This window comes from Pteropus vampyrus, unplaced genomic scaffold (genome assembly GCF_000151845.1).
Source record: "Pteropus vampyrus isolate Shadow unplaced genomic scaffold, Pvam_2.0 Scaffold755, whole genome shotgun sequence".
In the NCBI taxonomy this organism is placed as follows: domain Eukaryota; kingdom Metazoa; phylum Chordata; class Mammalia; order Chiroptera; family Pteropodidae; genus Pteropus; species Pteropus vampyrus.
Window position 1 is genome coordinate 300265 of NW_011889536.1, and position 25685 is coordinate 325949.

Sequence of the window (25685 nt, forward strand, 5' to 3'; positions counted from 1 at the left end):
ATGAGTCTTTAAAAGTGGGTTTTTTTTCTGCCTGTAGTCAGAAAGCGGTGACAACAGAGGTCATAGAGGTAGGCAAGGAAATGGACTCTCGTAAAGCTTCCAGAAGGAATGTAGTCCTGCAGTTACTTTGATTTTTACCCCAGTGAGATCAATGTCCAATTTCTGACTCCAGAACTATAAAATAATGAATTTATATTGCTAAATCAGCAAAAATATAAACAAAAATGAACCAACTACTACTCTGGGTTGCTGTAAAGTTTAAATGAGATACTGCTTGTGAAGGGCTCAGCTCACCTAGTGCATGTTAAACTAAAGGTATACACTTCTCCTGTGATTGTCTGGGGGCCAATCACAGCTTCGTTTTCCAGACTCCTGCTCTAGACTCATGTGGGAGATGGAGAAGAGCTGGCCCTGCTTTCACTCTCATCAGAGTCTGCCTTCAGTATCCACTAAAGGCAACTCCTGAAATCTCCCCAAAACACTCACTTTTAGATTCCTGCAGAATCAGGAAGAGGGTTCGGACACTTTCCCACTTGCATCCTCACTGCTCTCTATCCTACACATGAGCAGAGAGGAACATTCCATCTGCACTCCCCATCTAGATGCATCCACAGGCTTGTGTCAACGCTGAAACCTGAATGAGTTAGGCCCCAAACCCAATGCCCCAGAAGGACTTTGTGGTGGTGCTTGGGGTTATCTGGTAAACCAGGGTTTACTAGGGACAGACCTCTGGAGAACCCACAGCTGTTCCCATTCCTATCCGCTCCTCACTGCCCTATTCTCTACAAGGCTCTGCCCAGTACTGGGGCTGTTGCCCAGACCACAAACAGAAAACAACTGACATCTGAGACCAAAGAGCCAAGAATAGCTGGTAAAGGAGGGACAAATTCCCATCTCTCCAAAAGCAAAGACATTTATCAGCTGCTTCTCATCTAAGCTTGGGTGAGTGAGGATGGTGGAACCTTAGATTGACTGATTATGGATCTCAGAAAAAAATTACTTTTCTAGCAGCATCCTCAGCCCATCTAAACTGGTGCAAGCCCAGCTCAGCAGCCACACAGGGAGAGAAGAAGAAAAAATTATGGGTTCTCACTGATTAGAAAATAATAGAAACTATTATTTGTTAGTTGATTACTGTAAATCAGAGACCCTTCTAAGTAATATATCTTAACTATAATTAATCCTTACAACATGCCTAAGAAGTAGAGACTATTACCGTTGCCATTTTCAGGTGAGAATACGAGACACAGAGAGGCTGACCAATACAGGCAATTGTATCAGCCACTATGTGGGACTGCCTCCTCCAAGATCAACAGGGCCATGGAGTGGGAGAACCGTGCAGTCTGGAGTCTAGAAGGCATGGCTTTAAATTCTCTGCTTCTGGATGGTGAGATTTGGGGATAATTCCTTTACCTTTCAGGGCTTCAATCTCCTTATCTGTAGAATTGGAATAATCCCAACTACCTCACAGGGTTGCTATAAGTACTTATAGAATAATGAATATAAAGCATTCTGCACTCAATGCCTGCACACAGGCAGAATCCAATAAATTATTGTTTTATTATCTTAACTACACTGGAGAAATCACTTCGGAAAAGGGGGGCATTTAATCTCACCAATTATCTCCTGCCTGAAACTTCTGCTCTGCATCTCCCTAGTCACTCAGCTTATTCCCTGTTGAGCTGGCATTGGTTTACACACCCCTTGCTTTGACATTTTTAGAAACTTATCAGACCTGTCTCCCTCTTTGGATAGTAATTAAGTTCTCTGAAGTCAGAGGCTGTGTGTGTTATGTCTGGGGTGCCTCTTCTCAGTGCCAGGGGAGCCTCCATTTTCCACTGCCTTGTATTTCTATGTGGAAAGACTCCAGCTAGAGGAACATAATGCTCTCCACCTTCTGGTAGAAGTGACCTCTTTCTGGTGGGTCTAGGTCAGCTGTCCTTACTGGGAGTAATAGCTCGCCAGGAAGTAACTTTCTGAAATCTACAGTGTGGTTTTTCTGGCACTCTTAATAATAAGAAGGCTCAACTTGCATTCACTGAGCAGAGTGCAGGCATTCTAGACATCCTGAAATGCAGAAGACAGCACAAAACAAGAAACACCTGTTTATCCCATACAATTTTCATATGAATTTCAAATGTGCCATTAGACATTTGTGCCTATAATCATGGAAGCCTAGAACCCAATTCCTTATTTTACGCAAGCACAAAGTATCTTTTGTATAGTTTTACTATGCACTAACTTTTTCCAGAGATGCCATTTTCTGTGTAAATTGAGGAAATATTACATTTTATTTTGTTTGAAGGTTTACCAAGAGTTGTTTAACATTTTGGGAAATCATGGCTTGTGTTACTGCCAATACAACATACCAACATCAGTGTGCATTTGTGTCTGTCACATTCATATAGGCATAAGCATCCTACTATCTTGTTAAAGAAAGCATTCTACTATCTTGGGAGTTTGCCCAAGGACTTACTTGCTGAGGTACATATTATTTTATTTTAAATTATTTTCATTCTCTTTTAATTCAAATTAAGAGTACCTCAATGATTTTTATTTATGTTTTCTCTAAATTTTATTCCAGGATATTAAAGGGACTCTACAGAATCCTTATTACAAGGAGCATTGGGTCTGATAAGGTGGAGAAACACAGGTTTAGAAGGAAGTGGGTGTGTGTGGTTTGGCCCTTTCTAGGACCTGCCTATTGGCTAAGAGATTACTTTAAGATCTGTTCTCCAGTTCTATCTGTGCCTGGTAGATGCATTTGATTCTGGAATGAGGTCTTTGAAAGCCCATTGTAGACTTACATCAAAACCATGTCCCCACTGCAGCTCTATCTGTCAGGCTCCTATACCTATTCTTCAACTGTGTTGGTACCTTGGAGGGGGAAAAAAGAGGGATATTATGTATGCACACTCTAAAACCCAACCCTACTGCTTAGAGTTGAGCAAAATGTGCTTTGCTGGTTCCTCATCTTCTTCTTTCCCTTACCCTGCCTGTCCCCCTCAATAATTTGTCACTATCTGGAAGTATAAAACTGGAAGCTAGATCCTGCAGCAGAAGTAAACAAGCTTCAGAGGACCCAGAGTCTCATGTCATTAATTCTCATCCTTCAAGATCTTTCACCAGGAGGTCTCAGAGTCTCCCTCTGGCTTATTGAGCCCACTACTCTGGCTCTATTTACCTGCTTGGCTTTCTTAGACTCACTGAACCAGCCCCAAGGGCGTTATCATAGTGCAGGAGCCCTCCCTGTCTTCCACAGCTTCTGCTGCATTTTCTCCCCACTACTGAGCAGAGACCACATTCTACTCCCCTCTGACTCCTCAGTACCTGGCTAAGTACAGGTTTGTGGAACTAAATGCAAACATAGTCAGTTAATTTCCTCCATTTCTCTCTTCTGCACACCTATTCTGGTATGGCTCTCAGAGTCTACATTTGCAGGGGTGGGGGTGTGGGGGATGGGAGAGGGCCTGGTGGAAGGGGCTTACTATGCTGTCACTGCAGACCCTCATTTGTCTGCCTGAGACTCTGGTCCTGCCTCCCCTATGTCACCCTCATTGGTCTCCCTGGAGAAGCTCTTCTATCATTTGGAATCCTCAGAAACCATTCCTTAGGCTGAATTTTGTTTATTTTAGAGAAGATGCTCCAATTGAGCCAGTTAAACACTACAAATCAACACATATCAGGAGCAGCCAGAGAACCAAAATAATTCATATTCAAGAAAACAAAATGAAGGAAAATCCCATCTGATTTAAAGCTAACTGCTATGTGGGGACAAATAGGGCAACTGCTCTGGACTAGCTAGCATGGGGTCCAGAGAGAAGCACAGGAGGTGAGATAGATACTGGTATACTGGTGCAGGTGAGCTGAGAAAGCTGCCAAGCCAAGGACTGAGAGAAAATCACAGGCAACTGATTCTCAGCTTTGGGGCAAGAAGCTTAGGAGCATGTAAACCTGCCAACTTGCTTCAAACTCTCTTTAGGCCTCAGAGAACTTTCAGGCAGTCTTCTTGCAAGATGGTATTCCACAACATAGATGAAAACATTGCTCTGATCATGACCCTGGATGATGAGAGGGGTCCAGAATCATCCAGACAAAGCAAGTGAGGTTCCCCAGGTGTGCACCTATAATTGTGGATTCTCCTAGGCCCTTTAAGCCAATTATACCTCCAAATGTCCTGAAGTTAGCTGTTGGTCCAAAGAGCAGGACATGAAAGTGGAGAAACTCTGTGACTGGAAGAGCTGTCCCTTGGGTTCCTGAACTCACCAACAGGGCACTCAGCCCTATCTCCCTGTCAGAGGAGGCCTTCTCTTCTATGCTAAACCCTCTGCTGGGCCCAATCTCCATCCATATTCTCTCTTTTCTGTCTCCTATACTGCATCTTCTATCTCTTTTCAGGCCCAAACCCACTGAAGTCTCTCTCATCCTCAAAAAGCTTCTCTTCACGCTGTCTCCATTTCAGGCCAACACCTCCATCCCATTGTCATCCCACTCCATAAGAGAGAATTCTGAAGTTCTTGTCTCCATCATTCCCTTGACCCTTATTTACTCCTCGACTCCAGAAATCTGGCATCTGATCTCATCACAGACATTACAAACACTGGGACAAGGCCATTACTGTTCCCCTCACTGCCAAACCATAGCCCACTTTCAGGCTTCAGGCTCTATGGTATCTCTGCATGCTCTGATGCTGTTGGCTATCCCCACCTTCATGAAAATCCCTCCTTTGTGAGTGTGGTTCTCCTCTTGTCTCTCTAACAATTCCTTCTTAGCCTCATCTATAGGCACCCACTCCTCAGCCTGTCCTTTACATATTCCTTCTCTTCCAGGTTCACCTTTGGTTCTCACCCATTCTGCACACCCTCCCTAGGTGACCTCATTCCCCCACATCACTTCAGTTAACACAGTTCAGTGGTGCCTCCCCACTCTGCATCCTGACCTATCTCCTGGGCTCTAGATCCAAATTTCTCACCATGTATTAGGCATTTAGAGCTCATTACCTGCACTTCTACCTCCTTTAATCATCTGGAAAACTTTGTTCCACCTCTTGTCTTCTTAATCTATGGTTGTAAGACCACTAATGCTCAGCATTCCTAGCTAGAAATCTAAGATTCATACTGGACCCTTCTCTTTGCAGCCCATGTCCAACCTGTTGCAAAAATCCTCCAGAAATATCTCTCAAATCTGAGTCTCTCCATGCCTACTGACACAGTAATAATAATAGCAAATACTTATACAGTATATATGTTCTAGATACTTGTCTATGATACACATGCATACACATGTGCACATGCGCACACATACATACATTCTCATTTAACCCTCACAAAAACCCATTATTTTCCCCATTATAGATGAAGAGAATAAGGAACACAGAAGTTGAAGAACTTGCCCAAACTTGCACAGGCAGGTAGTGCCCAAACCAGGATTCAAATTGAGGCAGTCTAATTCTATGTTTATATACTTAACCTCTTTGCTATCAGCCCTCTCCTTAGCATTGCTTACTTCTTCCTACTATAAGAGCATTCCATTGGGCCTCTCTTGCATCAGTCCTCATTCATCCTTCCTTCTCTCTTCAACCACACCCCCATCTAATGCTCTTCCAATTAAATGAAGCTAGTCATGCTTCAAAACACCTAGTGACTCCCTACTGCCCACAGGATGAAATTCTTTGCTGGGTATTCAAAGTTCTTCATAAGCTGACCTGACCCACAGCTTCAGCCTCATCTTCCACCATCTCATCCCATGCTGGTCTTCTCACTGTTCCCAAAGCCATGCCCTTTTACAGCAGTAAGCGTTCACACTCATTGTCTCCTATGAATCATTGGAATATTCTTGCTGCCCTCTCTGCCAATCAAACCCCCTACTTTTCTGTTGTCGCCCACTTCAGACACCATCTCTTTGGTGATATCTTCAGGCAGTATCCCAGAGCTCTTACATCTCTCATAGAATTCACTGCACAGTATTGCGATTTATTTTCTTACAAACGGCACCCTCTATCTAGAGCTTAGGAATAACTAGATATTCAAAGAATAAATGGTTGGCCCCAGATCCAGCTTGCCAGGTCTTTGTCTCTATGCCTAAATTTCAAATGATTCTTTTCACTGGTTCGCACAAAAACATAAAAGTGGTAAAGAGTCCATATTACATATTTTCCCTCACTCTCTACAGCTCAGGGTGAAGAAATGGACACTCTCTTATTCATTACTCTTCCAAAAAAAAAAAAAAATGAAAAGAGAGTGGAAGTCACACTAACCAGTCAGAATATGGCATGAGAAAAATGATGGAACTATAAGACACTGCAGGGCCTTAGAGGTCATCTCACGCAAACTTATTCATTTTATTCTTGTGGAAACTGAGGCCCAGAAAGATAAGGGGAACAAATAGCTTATGGCAGAAACAAATAGGGGAACAAATAGCTTATGGCACTGGCACCCAGGACTTCTGACTTCCCACCCAGGGATCTGGCCTTATTGTGTTGCCTTTCAAATTTGTCTTATATTTCCTGGAGACAAAGCCTCCCTGTACATCTCATCCAAGGGCCTGGAGTAGTCCTGCTTCTGAGTCCCTGGGCCTTGCCACAGTTATCCCCATACAAGCTCAGTCTGCTTTCTCGGGACCAGGAAGTTAACAGGCTCAGCATGAAACTACCTGATGAGCCAACATCCCTTGCTCAAAACTGCAATTTACTCAGCACCTGGCTGCAACTCCCAATTGCACCAACTAGCTTGGGGCCTTCCAATCAGAGCTTTACCATGGTCAATGGCTCATCCTTTACTCTCCTGTGTCTGCTAACACCTCCTCTGTATCATACACAGAGGCTGTTCCTACACATCTGCTCTTTCTTCCCTTCCCTGTGCCATTTCCTCTCAGTTAGTCACAGTGAGGTCACGCTCAGCCTCTGGCTCCCAGGCCTCTCCCTAAGGATGGTATGTATATAAAAGGAGAGGGGAATTGAGAGACTGCAGAGGACGATGTGGCAAGGAAACATGGGAAAAGTGGGTTCTGGAGTCAAAGATATATGGGTTCAAATCCTGACTCTGCCAGCTAGCCAATCGTGTGACCTTCAGCAAATTATTTAATCTTTCAGATCCTTTGCCAAAAAAGCCAGTGTGCCTGGGAAGCAATTTCCTCATCTGTGTGATGGGAATAGTTAACACTTGGTTTATAGTGAGAATTGATGAGATAAGGTAACAAAAGCACCCTACATAGAGTCTGGCAGTTAGCAAATGCTGGTTTCCTTCCCTTGTTGTATAGTATGAGAGAGTGACTGTCAATGCCATAGCTTGAGAAATCCTCAGTGCCTACCTGTAGGCCCACAGGTGAGCTGGTGTGAATGTGAGCGTGTGGGTGTTGGTATCTGATGACATCTGATGGAGAGAGTGAGAGGGAGCGAGGAGAAACCTTGGGGAGGGCGTGGAGGTGTGTGTTTATGAGCAGAGAATTGCTCCAGTCTAAGTGTGTAAATAAGTGTGGCCCAGCTAAGCCTCTCTTCCTCCAAAATTTCCCCTTTCTTTAAAGAAAAAATCTGTCATGTCTGTTCTTGTCAATAACAAGAAATCCAAAACCCTTCCCGAACAGGGAGGGAATAACTATCTCATGAGGCTCATCCAAGGGAAATGAACTCAAGGGAGGCCCACTCCTGGCAGAAGCAAGGAAACTTTCTCATAACTGGTGGGAAAACCACACTCCAAAGATGTTCAAAGGGTCAGGGACCTCTCTGTAGGCTGCCCCAGGCCAGAGGGGCTGCCCCAACCTTGTCATAAACACGAGGGTTTCTCAACCTTCAGAAAGATCACATAAGCAGGCAAACCCACTGGGCCTATGGAGTGGGCCACCTCTGGGCTGGGCTGGTAGGGCCATATCTGGTGTGGGATGGGCTCCTCCCTGTACATCTCATCCAAAGGCCTGGGGCAGTAAGAGGTAAACCCTAGGCTGGGATCCTCAGACATCAGGGCAGAAAGCTTAGGGCACAGGCTGTATCTCAACCTACTTAGACTCTCTTTCAGGATCATAGAATCCTTGAGACTCACTTCTATCTTCCTGACCTTAAAGCAAACCTGGCCCAACTACTTCTTAGATAAAAATCTGTCTCATATTTAAAGACCTCAGTAAGAAGCTGATTCTACAGTCTCCTTCCCTTGGTAACTGTTCCAGTGTTTAATAAACCATATTGGCTAAAAGTCCTTTCTCATAGCCAACCTAGATGACTCCTTAATTGAAGCCTATCTCTGTTTTAGGTCTTGAGTAGAGGAAGAGAGAGTAGTTGGCTTCCATTTGTTAGCAAACTTTCCCAATGTTCAAAATTGCGGAAGTTGCCTGCCTAAGAGGTTTTGGCTTAGGTTTCAAGATTATCCTTCTCTCTGACTGTGAAGGATGTAACCAGAGTTAACAGCCCAATTTTAGAAATGTTAGTAGTAATAGCAAATCACTCTGCATATAAAGGAGAAGAACATGTCTGAGTTTTACCTCCAGCTCCAACTCAGACTCTCATCTAAACCTACACTCAGAATATCAGAGTGGGAAGGGACCCTAGTGGTTACTCAATGTGCCAAAACATTGGGATTATCTTCTCCTCCCCCTGGCTATCTCCCTCTCTAGCCCTTTTTTCTCTGCCTGAAAACTCCTTCAGAAGTAGACAAAAATATCACCTCCTCCATGAAGCCTACTCTGAGATCTCAGGAAGAATGAACTATTTCCATTTCTATTTGCCACCATGATTTTTACATATCTCTAGTAAAACATGAATGAAATTGTATTATAAGTATTCATTTAAGAGTTTCTCTCTCCTTTCCTTCCCCTCTCCCTCTCCCAACATCTCTACTCCTCCACACTTCATATTAGACTTTGAGCTCCTCCAGAGAAGAAACCATGTCTTAATTTTCTTTGTATTCCCACGACTGACATAGTACACATTTTCTCTAATCCCTACCCCCAAATTAATGAAAAATAATTTTTCAGCTGAGAAAACTTAGACCAAAAATATTAAGCAACTTGACCACAAAATTATATAGCCTGTCGGTGGCAGAAACGGGACCAAAACTCAGGCTTTCCAATTTTGTATCTAATTCTTACCTCTCTGCCTCACTTTAGGGCTCCTCATTATTGCTTCCTGCTTGTCTTTAACCTAGGCTTCCTCCTCCCAACAAACCCTTCCCACCTTCTGCTTCTGACGTTACACCCTGTTCCAGCCCTCACACCTACATTTCCCATCAGCCTCTAACCTTAAGAGGTAAGTCCTCTTCCTCCACTTTACTTTCTTTTTATACATGCACATCCATCCATCCTGCAATCCATCCAGTGCTGACTTACCTTGCCTGAAAACCTCTCTGATTAATTCCAACTCACCCAACTTGATTTCCTTCAAAGTCACCAAGCTTGTGTTTACATTGTCCCACTGAGTTGTGTCATGTACTCCTTCCTAAGCTCTTTTTGTTCTATTTCTCCTGTTTTGTCTCCTATCATTTTCTTGTAAATCAGGAGTTCCATGAAGAATCCAGGTACTTCACAATTTGTACATCTATAAATTCCTCTATACACAGTCAGTCCATGTAAACAGACTTGCCCAAGAAGCAACTCAGGTTGAGCTTGATAGGAAAGAGCTATTGTCTTAGACTCTGGACCACATCTGGCATGCAGTAAATCCTAAATAGGTGCTGCATTTGTCAGTATTCTTTTGAGGGGATAGTAAAGAGGTGACTCAGACATTGAATTGTGAATTGGGGGAGGGGCTGAAGGTAAAGGCCCTTTAAAGGCCCTTTCCAATCCTGAAAGGTATGAGCCTCTGAATAAACACCCTAAAACTTTACTTAATCTTCTTTGTATCTCCCATACCCGACAGTATAAATGACCCCAATGATTTATCCGATAAATGTTTTCTTCTTAAAGTCCTTACCTGCCTGTTGAAATCTAGGCCATTTCGATCATTTCCTGTAAGAGATCAAAAAAAAGAAAAAGAAAGAAAATGTTAGTTGCTAGCAGGAATGGAAGAGACTGAAGTTTAGAGGAAAAATAGGATGTTTTGGAGAAGTTTTTCTTTATTTTGAAAAAGAACACCACTTTCCCTATGGCTAGAATCCTCCTGCTTACCCTGCTTTCTAGAAAAATCTTTGAAAAATCTCTTCCAGGGAGGTGGATAATCAGGGAAAGAGTAGACTGATTTGTCCAAACTCAGAGTCCCCTGGGATCAGAGCTTGCCATACCAGAGTAAGGATTCTGCTGCACTCTCTTAGACAGAAGCCATTACAGACGCTTTCATAAGTAAGCAAGGAATGACTAGCCATGAATACTAAAGGAATTGCCCTAAGGCAAGAAGTGCTCCCTCATCCTGGCTCTCCAGGGGTGATGACATCTAAATCAAGTGAAGTAGACAGGTGTGAATCCTGTTTCTACCCACCGCTAACTTTCATTTCTCGTTTTGTTCATCTTTTTGCCTTTTATAATAAATGTTGGGTTGAAAAGTAAATATGTGTTTAGTAGAGAAAACTTTTGTTAAAGTATAAAGTAGCAGAAAAATCCCAAAAGTAGGATTGCTGAGTCATATGGTAGATCTATTTTTAATTTTTTGAGGAACCTCCAAACTGTTTTCCACAGTGGCTGTAGCAATTTGCAAACCCACCAAGAGCGCAGGGGTACCCTTTTCTCCACGACCTCATCAATACTTGTTGTTTGTTGATTTACTGATGATAGCCATTCTGACAGATGTGAAGTGATAATTCATTTTGATTTTAATTTGCCTTTCCCTGATTATTAGTGATGTTGAGCATCTTTTTATATGTCTATTGGCCATCTGTATGCCCTCTTTGGAGAAATGTCTGTTCAGGTCCTCTGCCCATTTTTAAATTTGATTGTCTTTTTGCTATTAAGTTGTATGAATTATATATTTGGGATATTAACCCCTTATTGGATGTGTCATTGGCAAATATCTTCTCCCATTAAGTAGGCTGTGTTTTATTTTGTTGGTGGTTTGTTTGGCTATGCAAACTTTTTAGTTTGATGTAGTCCTATTTGTTTATTTTTTCTTTCCCTTACCTGAGGAGACATACCCCCCAAAATATCACTAAGAGCAATATAAGAGAGTTTACTGCCTATGTTTCCTTCTGGAGTTTTATGGTTTGGGGTCTTACGTTTCAGTCTTTAATCTTTCTTGAGTTTATTCTTATATATGGTGTAAGAAAGTGATACAATTTCATTCTTCTGCAAGTGTCTGTCCAGTACTCCCCAAACCATTGATTAAAGAGACTGTCTTTACTTCACTGTATATTCTTGCCTCCTTTGTCATAGATTAAATGACTATATAGGCATGGGTTTATTTCTGGGCTATTCTGTTCCACTGACCTCTGTGTCTGTTTTTATGCCAGTACCATGCTGTTTTGATTACTATAGCTTTGTAGTATAGTTTGAAATCAGGTAGTGTGATACCTCCAACTTTGTTTTTCTTTTTCAAATAGCTGTGGCTATTTGGGATCTTTTGTGGTTCCATATAAATTAAGAATTATTTGTTATAGTTCTGTGAAAAAATGCCATTTGTATTTTGATAGGGATTGCATTGAATCTATAGATCGTTTGGGTAGTATGGCCATTTTAACAATATTAATTATTCCTATCCATGAGCATTCCTATTCCTTCCATTTATTTGTATCTTCTTCATTTCCTTCCTCAATATCTTATAATTTTCCATGTATAGGTCTTTTACATCCTTGGTTAGATTTATGACTCAGTATTTTATTCTTTCTGATGCAATTGTAAATGGGACTGTTTTCTTAATTTCTCTTTCCAGTAGTTTATTATTGATGTATGAAAATGCAATCAATTTTTGAATATTGATTTTGTATCCTGCTACTTTACTGAATTCAGTTGTAATAGTTTTTTGGTGCAATCTTTATGATCTTCTCTATATAGTTCATGTCATCTGCCAATAATGAGTTTTCCATCTTTCATTCCAATTTGGAAGGCTTTTCTTTCTTTTTCTTGTATGATCGCTATGGCTAGGACTTCCAATACTATGTTGAATAACAGTGTTAAAAGTGGACATCTTTGTCTTATTCCTGAGCTTCAGGAAAATGCTTTTCACCATTAAGATGTTAACTGTGAGTTTGTTATATATGGCCTTTATTATGTTGAGGTATGTTCTATTTCCACTTTGCGGAGACTTTTAATCATAAATGTACACTGGATTTTGTCAAATGCTTTTTCTGCATCTATTAATATGATCATATGGTTTTTATCCTTCCATTTGTTTATGTGGTGTATCATGTTAATTGATTTGCTGATACCGAAACTATCTTGTATCCCAGGAATAAATCTCACTTGATCACTGTGTATGATCTTTTTAATGTATTCCTAAATTCAGTTTGCTAATATTTTGTTGAGGATTTTTGCATCTGTGTTCATCAGGGATATTGGCCCATAATTTTTTTTAATAGTATCTTTGTCTGATATTAGAATCAGGGTAATGGTGGCCTCATAAAATGAGCCTGGGAGACTTCTCTTAAATTTTTTGATAAGGACAGGTATGTAATTCTTTGAATGTTTGCTACAATTCACCTGCGAAGACATTCGGTTCAGAACTTTTATTTATTGAGAGTTTTTTGATTACTGTTTTCATTTTGTTAGTAGTAATCGGTCTATTCAGAGTTTGTTTCTTCTTGATTCTGTATTGGAATATTGTAAGTTTCTAGAAATTAATCCATTTCTTCTAGATTGTCCAATTTGTTGGCATATGATTATTTGTAGTATTTTCTTATACTCCTTTGTATTTCTGTGGAATCAACTGTCACTTCTCCACTTTCATTTCTGATTTTATTTATTTGAGTCCTCTCTTCTTTGAGTCTAAGGGTTTATCAATTTTGTCTTTTCAAAGAACTAGCTCCTAGTTTCATTGATCTTTTGTATTTTTTTTTTAGACTCTACTTTCTTTATTTCCCCTCTGATTTCTATTGTTTTCTTCCTTCTACTTACTTTGGGCTTTGTTTGTTCTTTTTCTAGTTTCTTTAGGTATGAGGTTAGATTGTTTGTGATTCTTCTTGCTTTTAGACGTAGGCCTGTATTACCATGAATTTCTCTCAGAACTGCTTTGGCTAAGTCTCTTAGTGTTTTTGTCATCATTTGTCACGAGGTTTCTTTGTATTTCTTCCTTGATCTCTTTGTTAACCCTTTCATTGTTTAGTAGTATGTTATTTAGCCTTCAAGTTTTTGTGTGTTTTTCAGGTTTTTTTTTTCTTGTAATTGATTTTTAATTTCATTGTGATCAGTGAAAAAGGATATGATTTTAATCTTCTTAAATTTATTGAGACTTGTTTTGTGGCCTAACATGTGATCTTGGGAAATGTTCCATGTATACTAGGAAAAAAAAGTATATTCTGTTGCTTTGGGGTGAAATGCACTAAAAAAATATCAATTTATTCATCTTGTCTAATGTGTCCTTTAAAACTGCTGTTTCCTTGTTGATTTTCTGTCTGGAGGATCTATCCATTGAAGTCAATGGGGGTGTTAAAGTCCCCTACTATTACTGTATTACTATAGATCTCTCTCCTTATGTTTGTCAGTATTTGCTTTATATACTTAGGTGCTCCTATGTTGGGTACTGTTTACAAGGGTTATATCCTCTTGATGGATTGATCCCTTTATCATTATGTAATGTCCTTCTCTGTATTAGAGCCTTTGTTTTAAAGTCTATTTTGTCTGATATAAGTATTGCTACCCCAGCTTTCTTTTTCATTTCCACTTGCATGAAGTATCTTTTTCTATCCCTTTACTTTCAGTCTGTGTGGGTCTTTAGGTCCGAAGTGGGTCTCTTGTAAGTGGCATATGTATGGGTCTTGTTTTCTTATCCACTCAGCCACAGTGTCTTGATTGTAGCATTTAATCAACTTATATTTAAAGTAATTATTGATAAGTATGTAGTTACTGCCATTTTGTTATTTATATTTTGATTTTTTTCTCCTTCTTCTTAAAGAAGCCCCTTTAACATTGTTTGTAATAGTGGCCTGTTGGTAGTGAACTCTTTTAGCTTTTTCTTGTCAGGGAAGCTCTTTATCTCCTTCAATTTTAAATGATAGCCTGGCTGGGTAGAGTAATCTTGGTCGTACGACCTTGCTTTTTATCCCTTTGAATATTTCATGCCAATTCCTTATGACTTGTAAAGTTTTTGTTGAGAAATCAGCTGACGGTTTTATGAACTCCCTTGTAAGGAAGTAGGTGCATTTCCTTTGCTGCTTTTAGGATTCTCATTTTGTAGTTAACCTTTGGCATTTTAATTATGATGTGTCTTGATGTGGGCCTTTTTGAGTTCATCTCATTTGGGACTCTCTGTGCTTTCTGGACTTGTATGTATATTTCCTTTGCCAAGTTAGGGAAGATTTCAGTCATTATTTCTTCAATTAGGTTTTCAATTCCTTGCTCTCTTTTCTTTTTGGTACCTCTATGATGTGAGTGTTGTTATGCTTGATGTTGTCTCATAGGTCCCTTAAACTATCCTCATTTATTTTGTTGTTCTTATTGGGTGTTTTCTGCTACTTTGTCTTCCAAATGGTGATTTGATCCTCTGCTTCATCTAATCTGCTATTGATTCCTCCTACTGTATTCTTCATTTCAGTTATTGTATTCATTTCTGACTGGTTCTTTTTTATAGTTTTATGTCCCCTTTTTATGCTTACTATCTCTTTGTTGAAGTTCTAAGTTTCTTGCACATCCTTATAACTAGTGTTTTGAACTGGTCTATTGTTTGCTTTCATTTCCTTTAGTTCTTTTTCAATTTTCTCCTGTTCTTTCATTTGGGACATGTTTACTTTTTATTTTGGCTGTTTTTCTATCTTTGTTTCTATTTATTAGGTAGATCTGCCATGTCTTCCCCTCTTGTAGTGCATGTCCTATAGGGCCCACTGACACAGTCTCCCTGATCACGTGAGCCACGTGCTCCAGGAGTGTCCCTTGTGTGGGTTGTGTGTGCCCTCCTGTTGTAGTTGAGACTTGGTTGCTGTTGGCACATCATTAGGTGAGACTGACTCTTAGGCTGACTTATTGTGAGAATTGGCCATGACCATGGCATATGAGCTGCTATGCAGGAACTGACCCTACAGAGTGGAATTTGTCCCAGTGGTCTCTGGTGCCTGCTGAGACCACCCTTTGTGTGTGATGCTTATAGAGCTAATCAGGTGGTGCTCTGTTGTGGTCTGAAGTTGGCCACTGAGTATGCTGGTTCTGGGGCCTCTTAGGAGGGTCTCCCTTGCAGGCCAAGGTTAGCCGCTGCTTGTCAACAGACCAGGGTTACCTGGTAGGATGTACAAAGTGATTCACATTGGTTGCTGCCTATGCTGGACCTGGATGCATGTGAGAAAGGCCACACTGTGAATCGAGGCTGGCTGCTACCAGTACTAGGCCTGCAGCAGCTCAGCAAAAGGCCCAGGGCACCTTGAGGCCTGCCACCACCTGCCAGATGCCCCTAAGGTTCAAATAATGAAAAAGACTTGTGCAGTATGTGAGGTGGGTGAAACAGGCAGATGGTGTTCACCAGGTTAATGCAGATTCCAATTTGGCACCAGTAGTGAGCCCAGGGCCACTCAGCAAAACTCATAGAGCACACCAAGGCCAGCTGCCACCCACTTGGGGCCCAAATACCCCTAAGAACTTTCGAAGACTGCAGTGTGGGTCAACGCCAGCTGCCCACTGCAGAAAGAGCCTCAAGCATATGTGTGTTGAGTGTGGTGGGGTCCCATGACATCACTAGGGTAGAGTGAGTAGAGTTCACCAGGCCAATGCAGATTCAGATTTGACTGTGTGGGAGGAGGGCTCAACTCAACACAGGGACAATGGTAGCTATCCCTTCAGCCCTCACTCTGAAGCCACACAACTCAGTCATTCCCTGTATGTCTCTAGCACCTCAGGAGCTGCTGTTCCTCCACCAGAGCCCAAGATAAGTGCCTGGGAATGAAAGAGTCTGTGCATGGGCCCCTTAAGAGACACCTGGTTTTCCATCAGACCTTTGTCTCACTGTACAAACAGAATCCCCACTGATTTTCACAGCCAGAAGTTGTGGGGGCTCCTCTTCCTGTGCTAGTGCTCTGGACTGGGGAGGCTGGTGTGGGGCTAGGACCTCTCGTTCCTTAGGGAGGACCTCTGTAGCTAAGATATCCCTCCCAATTTTCAATTGCCATAAGTAGGTGTGGGGCCAGCCCATTTCACATCTCCACCCCTCCTATCAGTCTCAGCATGGCTTCTTCTTTATATCTTTAGTTATAGGACTTCTGTTCAGCTAGTCTTCAGGTTATCCAGGTTGAGTGTTCTATACTTTAGTTGTAATTTTAATGTGGTCACAGGAGGAAACAACCACAGTGTTTATATACTATTCTATCTTGACTGGAATCCCCAGGACCCAATCTTTTGAGAGTCTAGGGAAGATCATTCCAGAAGGTTCAGGACCTAAGGCAAAAACAGGCTTGCATGCTGAGAAACAGTAATGGGGCTAGCATGGCCAGAGAGAAGTAGATGAGGGTAACCAGTGAAGAGATGATGTGGATTGATGGTAAAGATTTCAGCTTTCATGCCAAGGACAATGAGAAGTAATGGAGGGTTCAGAGCAGAGTAATAACATGATCTGATTTAAGTGTTTAAACCTGCAGTAATTCACTGTAGGGGGTGAGAGAGTGGTAAGAGAGACCAACTGGGAGGCTATTGCAGTGGCTCAGGTAAGAGAGAGCAGTGGCTGGATGGAAGGGTAGCAGAGAAGGTAGTGAGAAGGGCCTAGATTTAGAATTTGTTTTGAATTGATAGCTAACAGTACTAGCTGATGGATAGAAGGTGGGGTTCAAGAGAAGGTGAGGATTCCTTGGGTTTGCCCTTTTTTCAATGGAGTGAATGGGGGTGCCATTCCCTGGTATGGTGGTGATTTTAGGAAGAATAGGCTGGTAGTAGAAAATCAAAAGCTACATTTTTAGACAAATTAAGCTTGAGATGTCAATTAGGTATCTCAGAGGAGGTAGGAAAATGAGTTTGGGCTCAGGAGAGGTGTCAAATCAGAAGTAAAAAAGTGGGTAGTTATCAATTTATAGGTGGTATATAAAGACATAGGACTCAGTGAGGTTACAAAGGAACTGCATCCAGATGAAGAAGAAAAAAAGGTTAAGTTTGGGATAATGATGAAGAGCCAGCAAAGGAGAATGAGAAAGACTAGGCACCAAAGTAGGAGGAAGACTAGACAAATATGGTGTCTGGACAGCAAGAAGAGAAGATGTCTCCAGGAGGTAATAATATACATGTGAACAAGACCTAGAAAGTGAGAGAAACACTGCTGGGCCAACACAGTTGAGCTTGGAAAGATTCACCATGTTTGTGGACAATTAAAGAAGATCTTTGCTTTTGATTCCTGTGAATGCCATTATCATGTTGTTTGTGAGATCCAAAAAATGAAAAACATGAGCAAGCAGAATTCAGAGATTAATTTTAAAACTCATCAGCCAACAAAGCTAACAGTTTCTCTTGCCCAGAAGTTTTTTCATGGTCTTTCTCAAGAAGCCTCTTATCATGAGGATGCACCTGTTGCACTTGTAGTCTAGTGATGGAGTTTCTCTTTCTCATAAAATTCATTCTTACCTGCATTGGTATCTCTGCTTAATTTTCTTTGAATCCTGGGATAACTGAATGGTTGGACTGGAGATGCCCGGGCCAGCCAGGGCCTCCCAGGAGACTGACCTCATAACACTGCAGGAGACCAGAGAATGGCACATAGCACAGGGCTGGACACTTAGTAAGGGCTCATTTCCACTATTCTGATTCTGTTTCCACTGCTAAGCAGGTAAGTGTATTCTCAGGAGACATGGCTTTTCTCATGGCTTACTACCTGTGAGAAGAAGCTCAGAGCATTTGGGGGTCTAGACTGAGATTTATGATATAGTCCAATAGAGACATTAGTTAATATCTGATGACACTGTTGATTCTCTATCCAGATCTGGCTGAGGGGGAACCATCTCAGCCCTCATTTTATTGCTGGGTTTGTTCCTGCTTTTCTCCTATGGTCAACTGGACTTGTTCCACCTGGCACCTTTTCTCACCAAGCCTATAGGAAAGGCCAGGAAGATGTTGCCTGGGAACTCTGTATCAAGATCTAGCTCACTGAGGTTCTACTGCTGCCCTAATGCTCTGGATTGGGAGGTGACTGGCGAGTCATTCCCAGGACTCAATTTATTCATCTTTGGAATAGGGAGGAAAGTGCTCCTCTTTCCCAGAGAAAGGAGGGGATGCAATAATTACGTTGTGTGAAATACTGGTCCACGATGACAAGAAATTTCTTTTTCTGTCCTTTTAAGATGTTATATGGAGGAGCAGCAGGCTATACTGGGAGGAATCCTGGATTTGAAGTCAAAGGACTGGAGTGGAAGCCTTGGCTTCACCACTTACATGCTGTGTGACCTTGGTCAAGGCAGGAAGTTCTAGAGTCTCAGGTGTCTCAATGGCAAAATAAGGTCATAATTCACATTCTAGCCACTTCCCAGGAATATGGTAAAACTACAGTGAGATAAAGCCGGTGACCACGCTTTGTAAACTGGGAAGTGCTAATCAATTGTGGAGCTGGGTTCCAGACATCCTGGGCTGTTCCTCAAACAGGTTGAGCCTGGTCCTATGTTAGGGACTTTGTACACTCTGCTCTCTGACTGGAATGCTTCTCTTTCCCTAAAAAAAATACACCCTTGTCCTCCAAAACTCAACTTAAATGTCACATCCTCCATGAAGCTTATCCAAAGCAAAATAAGGGATTTCCTCCTCTGTGTTTCCACATCCCTTATTTCTATCTCTTACAGCACATATCACATTTTTTAGCGTGTCTGTTTCCATCATGTGTGTGTGAGCTCCTAGAGGCCAAGGGTATTATATTATATCTTATTCATTTTTGTACCTTGAATGTCTAAAAGTGTCCAACACTTAGTAAGTGCCTAATGGCTCATGTTTGACTCAAATTACTAAGAAATTGCTACAAAAATGAATCTTCTATTCAGAGCTGAAAAATGCAGGTACCACATTTGCAGAAATCTGAACACATTCTATTTCCAAGCTCTGGCTCCCTCTTTAGAAAGTGGTGGCTGCTTGCAGAAAAAAAAACAAAGCAGGACACACACACATATGGAGCAGTAATCTTTTAGAGTTGGAAGAACACTGAAGTCCAGCCTCAGAGGGGAAGCACCTTGCCAAAGTCATACAGCCTCAGAGAACCTGAATCAGAACTAAAGCTTGGATTTCTCAACGCCTATATACTCACACAACTTTCCCATTAAATGCATTGCATCCAGTGTCTTACACAGAGAAAACCAATGATTAGACTTTAAGCAGCAGCTTAGGGAAATAAACAGGATAGATAATGATTGAATTTGGAAGTGATTCAAAGCAGAGAGGGAGATTAATACAGAAATCTGGATAATGGAATCAGGATTAGAAAATATTTTGGTGGCTTCTAATAAGAGGCCAGAATCAACAAGATAAAATGTAATAGGAATTAATGTAAATCCCTGCATTTAGGTTAAAAAATCAACTGTATAATAAAAGATAAGGGAGGGTGAACTATACACTTAGAAATTGTTAAGAGGGTAAAGTTAATGTTTAAACTTTAAGTTTTATGTTTAAATTTCAGTTTATGTGTTTTTTAACCCCAATAAATTTTTTTTTAAAAAAAGTAGACTAAAGATTTTTTTTTTAATTAGGAAATTCTGTTTAGGCAAATACTCTAACCCAGAAATCTATTTTTCTAATTCATATTGGGTAGTAAACTGAAGTAGTCAAATTGCACAAAGGTATGCCCTAACTTTAAGACTACCTGCTCAATATGATCTAGCAATCCTACTTCTGGGCATATAGCCAAATGAAAAAAGGAAATCAAAGAGATATCTGCACTTCCATGTTTACTACAGCATTATTCGCAATAGTCAAGATATGGACCCAACCTAAGTGTCCATCATCAGATAAATGTATAAAGAAGATATGGTACAGTATATATACAATGAAATATTATTCATCCATGAGAAAGAAGGAAACCCTATTCGCAACGACATGGATGGAACCTGAGGTCATTATGCTAAGTGAAATAAGCCAGACAGAGAAAGACAACACTGCATGCATACATGGTATCACTTATATGAGGAATCTAAAAAAAAAAAAAAAAGTCAAATTCATAGAAACAGTAAGTAGAAAAGTGGTTGCCAGAGGCTGGGCATAGGGAAATAGGGAGAGGTCAGTAAGAGGGCACAAAATTTCAGCTATAAGATGAACAAGATCTGAGGATCTAATGTAAACATGGTGATATAGTTGATAACACTGTGTTATATAATTGAAATTTGCTAAGAGAGTAGAACGTAAATGTTCTCACCAAAAAGAAAAAAGATAAATATGTGAGGTAATGAATGTGTTAATTAACTACATAGTGGGAATCCTTTCACAATGTTTACATATAACAAATCATCACAATATACTATCTTATGATTTTGTTAATTATACCTCAATAAAGCTAAACAAAAGACTATCTGCTACAATGTGAAGTCTAATAGTTTCTTCACTAATACCAATAACCAACCTCAAACTGTCACTAACAATAGGAATAATCATAACTAATAAATATCGGGATTAAAAATTCAAGTGTGCATCAAGTTTAAGATACTTGTCCATCAAAATATCTATACTCTATTTTACATTTTTAAAGATGCTAAATCTCCCAAAGGAATCTAATATGTCCCCCCCAAAACAGAAAATAAGAATGAAAAAAAAAATGTGTATTGGCAGTCATTATTTAGAAATAAATATACTGCAGTTCCTTAAGAGTAAGGGAAGATAGGGTACCTTGGTGTTAGAGTATCTTATGTGAAAAAGAAACAACAAAAAAGAGAGTTTTGGTTGACTAAAGCTCAGTATTGGCCCCAAATGTGCTGCACCTGGGTGCTTAAAAAGCTAATGCTATCCTATGCATTAACAGACATACAGATCATTGAAGATCTCTGACTGACAGCATCAAGCCCAGTTTAGGGTACCATTTTTTAAAAGAGACCCCAATGAACTGGGCAAAAAAACACAAGGACCAAGATGGTAAGGAGCCTAGATATCACAATAGATGAAGAAAGGATATTTAGCTTAGAGAACACTTGCCTTCAGATAAAACCTTCATTGGATTGCCATGAGAAGTAAATGATTATTTAAGTGTGATAATGGCATTGTGGTTAAAAAAAAAGGATAATGCCCTCATGTTTTAGAGATGCATATTGCCATATTTAGGACTGAAATGTTATAATGTCTATAATTTACAAGAAAATATTCTAGCAACAAGAATGACGGAAATTTTATGGTTATTGAGAGTAGGTAATGAATATGTGGCTCATTTTATTTGTCTCTCTACTTTTGTGTGTGTTTGAAAATGTCCACAATAAAAAGTTAAAAACAAAATATTTCAGAAAAAAAATGGATGGAGCAAATATGGTAAAATGTTAATAATTATTAAACCCAGGTGATGAGTGTATAGTTGTTTGTTAAACTGTTTTCTCTCTTTTCTGTATGTCTGAAGGTTTTCAAAATAAAAAAAATTTTAAAAACCGTTTAATAAGGAAATATTTAAAAGCACTTGGCATGGTGCCTGTACATAGTAAGTGCTTAAATAAATGTCAGTGGATTTTTCCTTCCTCCCCAAATATTGACATGGAAGCAAAGTAGGCTTAGCCTGCAGCTCCAAAGAGCAGAACAAGGGCCAATAGTGGAAGCTGCTGGGGAGTAGGTTTCTCCTCACTATAAGAAAGAATTTCATAAGAAGTGGAAATGCACAGCAGTGAAACCTACACGTTCACATAGACAGAGTTCCCCACTGCTAGGAATAGTTGAGCAAAGGCTGCCTATTTCAGGGATGTTACAGAAGTGGTTTTAGAATTAAGAGGCAATTTGATATATCAAGAGGGGGATCTCGGGTGACCTCTAAAATTCCTTCCATCTCTGAAGTCTTAGGGTTCAATGCAAATGATTGAAATGTACCAGAGCTTTTTCTTCCCCTCCCAGAAGCCAGTCATTGTCTGTAGCATGTGCATAGAGAGGCACAGGAAGGACACTCTTCACCATTTCCCTCTGTCCTTTTTGTTCTGCACACAAATAAAAGATTAGGATGCAGAGGGGAAAGTAGGGAGGAAAGAGCTCACAAAGAGGCTTCAGAATCTCATATTTAAAGATCTAGGGGGCAAATGAGATCTGTGCCAAGTGGGAAGGGCACTAGTTGGGGTCTCTCCAGGTCTCTTTGGTTCTCATGGTCCCCTGGAAATCACTGGGTCATGAGGTCCCAGTAAGAAAGCAGGAGGAGAACCAATACCTTGGAACCCTGGTTCATGGGGTTAGGAAGGACCCCAGGAGATCATCAGGGCTAGTTCCCTGCTTTAGGAAGATGAGGCATTATTATTCACTCCATTTTACAGATAAAGAAACTGAGTCTCAACAAGGTTAAGTGATATATACAAAGTGACAGAGCTTTTAAAATATGAGCATGTGTTGGGAATGATCTCAGGGGGAGACGAAACCCATGTCTCCACCACAATGTGGTATATTCTTCCCACTCTAGCATGAATCCATTGTTAACATCTAAGGACTCTATCCAAGCCTCAGCTTAGCTCCCACCAATTCCAGCATTTCCCTGGTCCCACATTGTACCCAGACCTGTTCCTCTATATCCAAGAGCTCTCTACAATGTAAGAGGCCAGGGCTGCAGGTAGAGGGAGTTGGGTTAAATATGAAGACCACATCGCCATCCATAGAAATATTGGATTTAGTGATCAAAAGAAGGTAAAAGCACATTGAATTAGTGCAGAGACTCAGGATTCTGCATAGAATCTTCTTAGGCCAGGATGGCCATAATACCCAGTGGAGTCCTGTGAGAAAAGCCAAGGGAGGTGCCTGGGAGTCAAGAGCAACTTCCAACACTACCTCTCCTCCCATGACATCTGGTGGGTACCAGGTCAGCAGTGCTGAGCTGCTTGGCCAGGACCCCTGACCAACTAGATGGTAGAAGCCCTTCTGGGGCCAGCCCTCTTCTTTCCCACTTCAGCCTGCAGCTTCACAGGCCCTACTGATTTGCATAGCTTTGGCAGCACTGGGATGCAGAGTTTGCCTGGGGAGTAATTCTCTGGGTGAAGGAGGTGGAAGTACAAGAATGGAAAACTGTTCAAGCAGGATTTTTCACTTCTGCCTGGTAAACAATGCAGAGAGCAATCGGCAATAAGGCTGTATCTCTCCCATTACTGGACTGCTTCTCTTCTCATCAGCTCCACTCCCAGTATAACCCAGTAAGACTTCCAGTGATACTTTATGACCTCTTGGCAACTTGCTAGCACTTCCTCAGATAGCAATTATTAGTCACCAGTACCTTGGAGATGCTCCTGGATAGGCAGCCATCAGAGCAAACCAAGAGACTTCCCAGTGCAGTCATTTAAACCAGTCAAAACATTTTTTTCCAGGACCCAACAAACACACCACGCCTATCTTTTTTTGTTACTTAACATTCCTCCTAGGAACTGGGAAGTGTTGCCTAATAGTCAGAGTTCTATGTAGCAAATATAAGGTAAACTGATCCTGACGGTTACTTTAAAAGCTGTTTTATACTGGACTTCAGGCAAGTGGCTTAATCTCAGTAGCCTTCAACAAAAACATTTCTGTCTGCATTCCTGCTACCTCCTTTGCAGCAGTGAAGAAATACGCAGGAGGAACCTAGGATAGCCCCTGAAGCCACCTGAAGAACAGGACGCAGGAAGACCTGTGACAGACTGTGGGAAGAGCACTGGCTTAGGAGTTGGAAGATCTGAGTTTCAGTTCTCCACTATCTGAGTGTCCTTGGTCTAGTCAATTTACCTCTGAGGATGTAGATAGCAATAGCAAAAAATGTAGCATGTATGCAAGCCATGCCCATGGATCCCTGTGTCCTTTTTCTTAAACTCAGTGCTCAGTGACTACCACCTATGATCAAGATCAGCTCTCCTGAAGAAACTCACTTACTACTCCAGGACAGGATGCTCTCTTAGGTTCCCTCTATCTCTGACAGTCTGTGGATTTGGGAGTTTTCATGATTTAAAGCTTTTCCCTCTCTACTCCAAGGGAGAGAATGGTAGAGTAAACATGACCGACCTCAGGGCTTCCTTGAGACATGGCCTATGTGAGTGTCCTGATGACTTTTCTCTACATGCATAGTCATGAGATTGAACGCCAAGGCTTTGCTCTCCAGTCTCTTCCCACAGTTATCAGGAGCCTGGGGTCATGCCACAGAGGACACAAGGCATGCTGTGACACCCTTTTGCTAAGAGAAGTCCAGCATCTTCCCAGCTTCCCTCTGAAATTTGTCATGTAATTCTTTGATAAATGAAAGGCTCCTCCTCAAGGACTCCTAATTATTTAGGAAATACAATCCCCATTTCTTCCCAGTCTGAGATATAGATGGGACTCTCTGGGCTCCCCTGCATTGCCTCCTTATCTCTTGCCAGACACCCACTAATGCCACAGTCATGACCATGGGAACCCAAAGGGAGCAGTGTGGTCTGGGGCCAAACTGAAGAAGCATCCTGGCAATCATGCCAGGTTCCAGAAAAAGGCCACTGTGAAAAGGAATGGAGCCAGAGGACCCAGATTCCCCACCAAAACCTCGACTCATAGTTCCCTGACCTTGGGAAAACAACAAAAATCCAACTTCACAGGAAGAGCTTTGTCAAATAAACCCAGAGTTCTGGTCACACCTAATGCACATCTCTCAGAGAAGCACCTCAGCTGCTATTTTTCCATCAGATCTTTTTCATGTTCGAGGGGACCACAGAGATTCCTGACACTACACATGCTATTTACAAGTGAGAAAAGTGAGTTCCACAGAGGAGAAGTGAGTAGCTAAAGGTCACATAGGCAACAAATAACAAAGCAAGAACAAACCACCAGAGTTCCATGGGCAGACTTGATTCTCTTCACAACAGCGCACAGGGTTCTTCAGCTGTCAACTTCAGACCAGACAGACTCTCTCTACCCCTCAACCAGCCTTGGGAGAAGAGGTTCAAAAAGGCTCAAAGTCAGTAAGAAACTGAGTGCCTCTATCTTTGTCTTTTTCCCAGGATGAAGTGAAGCAAAATGAGAAGGGGTGGGAGAGATCAGGGCGGGCTATCAGAGTGGGGTATGCGGTCAGGCTCTGGTTCTCATGTGGGCACACAAATGTCCTCTGTGCAGCTCAGAGGGGCATATGTGTAAGAAGAAGGCTTAGCTAGAGATGTTATCTCACATTTGTTGAACAACTCATACTTCCGAAAGTTGCCACAAATATATTCTCATTTCATTCATTCTTCACTACTTGTTTACAGATAAGGAAACTGAGGCTGAGTCATGGCGCCAGAGCTGGAAGGAATGTACTTGGATCTCAATGTCCTAGCCCCAGGGCTAGTGTGCTTGCCAACACACATGGGTCATGGTGACATGCACAGTGCACTTTCATACCTAGTTCTCATTTGATCATTACCCAACCTGTGAGGTCTACAGGGCCAGAATTACAGAACTCCTGTTTTGCCAGTGAGTCAATTGAGGCCCAGGGGCTCAGCAGTCTTCTGAGTCTCGACATCATGTCCTTTCCTTCAAGTCGTAAAATGCTGCCAGAGTATATCTTCCTTTCCTCTCTGGGGTCTGTGTTCCTGGGGCTGGAGGAGCCACTTCCAAGCAACTGG

General features: G+C 41.4%; 1 protein-coding gene across 1 annotated transcript in view; it reads right to left on the minus strand.

Moving 5' to 3' along the window:
* Window positions 1-25685, minus strand: part of POU2F3 (POU class 2 homeobox 3) — a 74087-nt gene that overhangs the window by 33020 nt on the left and 15382 nt on the right. Inside the window, exon 3 of the mRNA XM_011385710.2 lies at window positions 9896-9930. Within this exon, the coding sequence (XP_011384012.1) occupies window positions 9896-9930 (35 nt within the window). The remainder of the gene's footprint in view (window positions 1-9895; window positions 9931-25685) is intronic.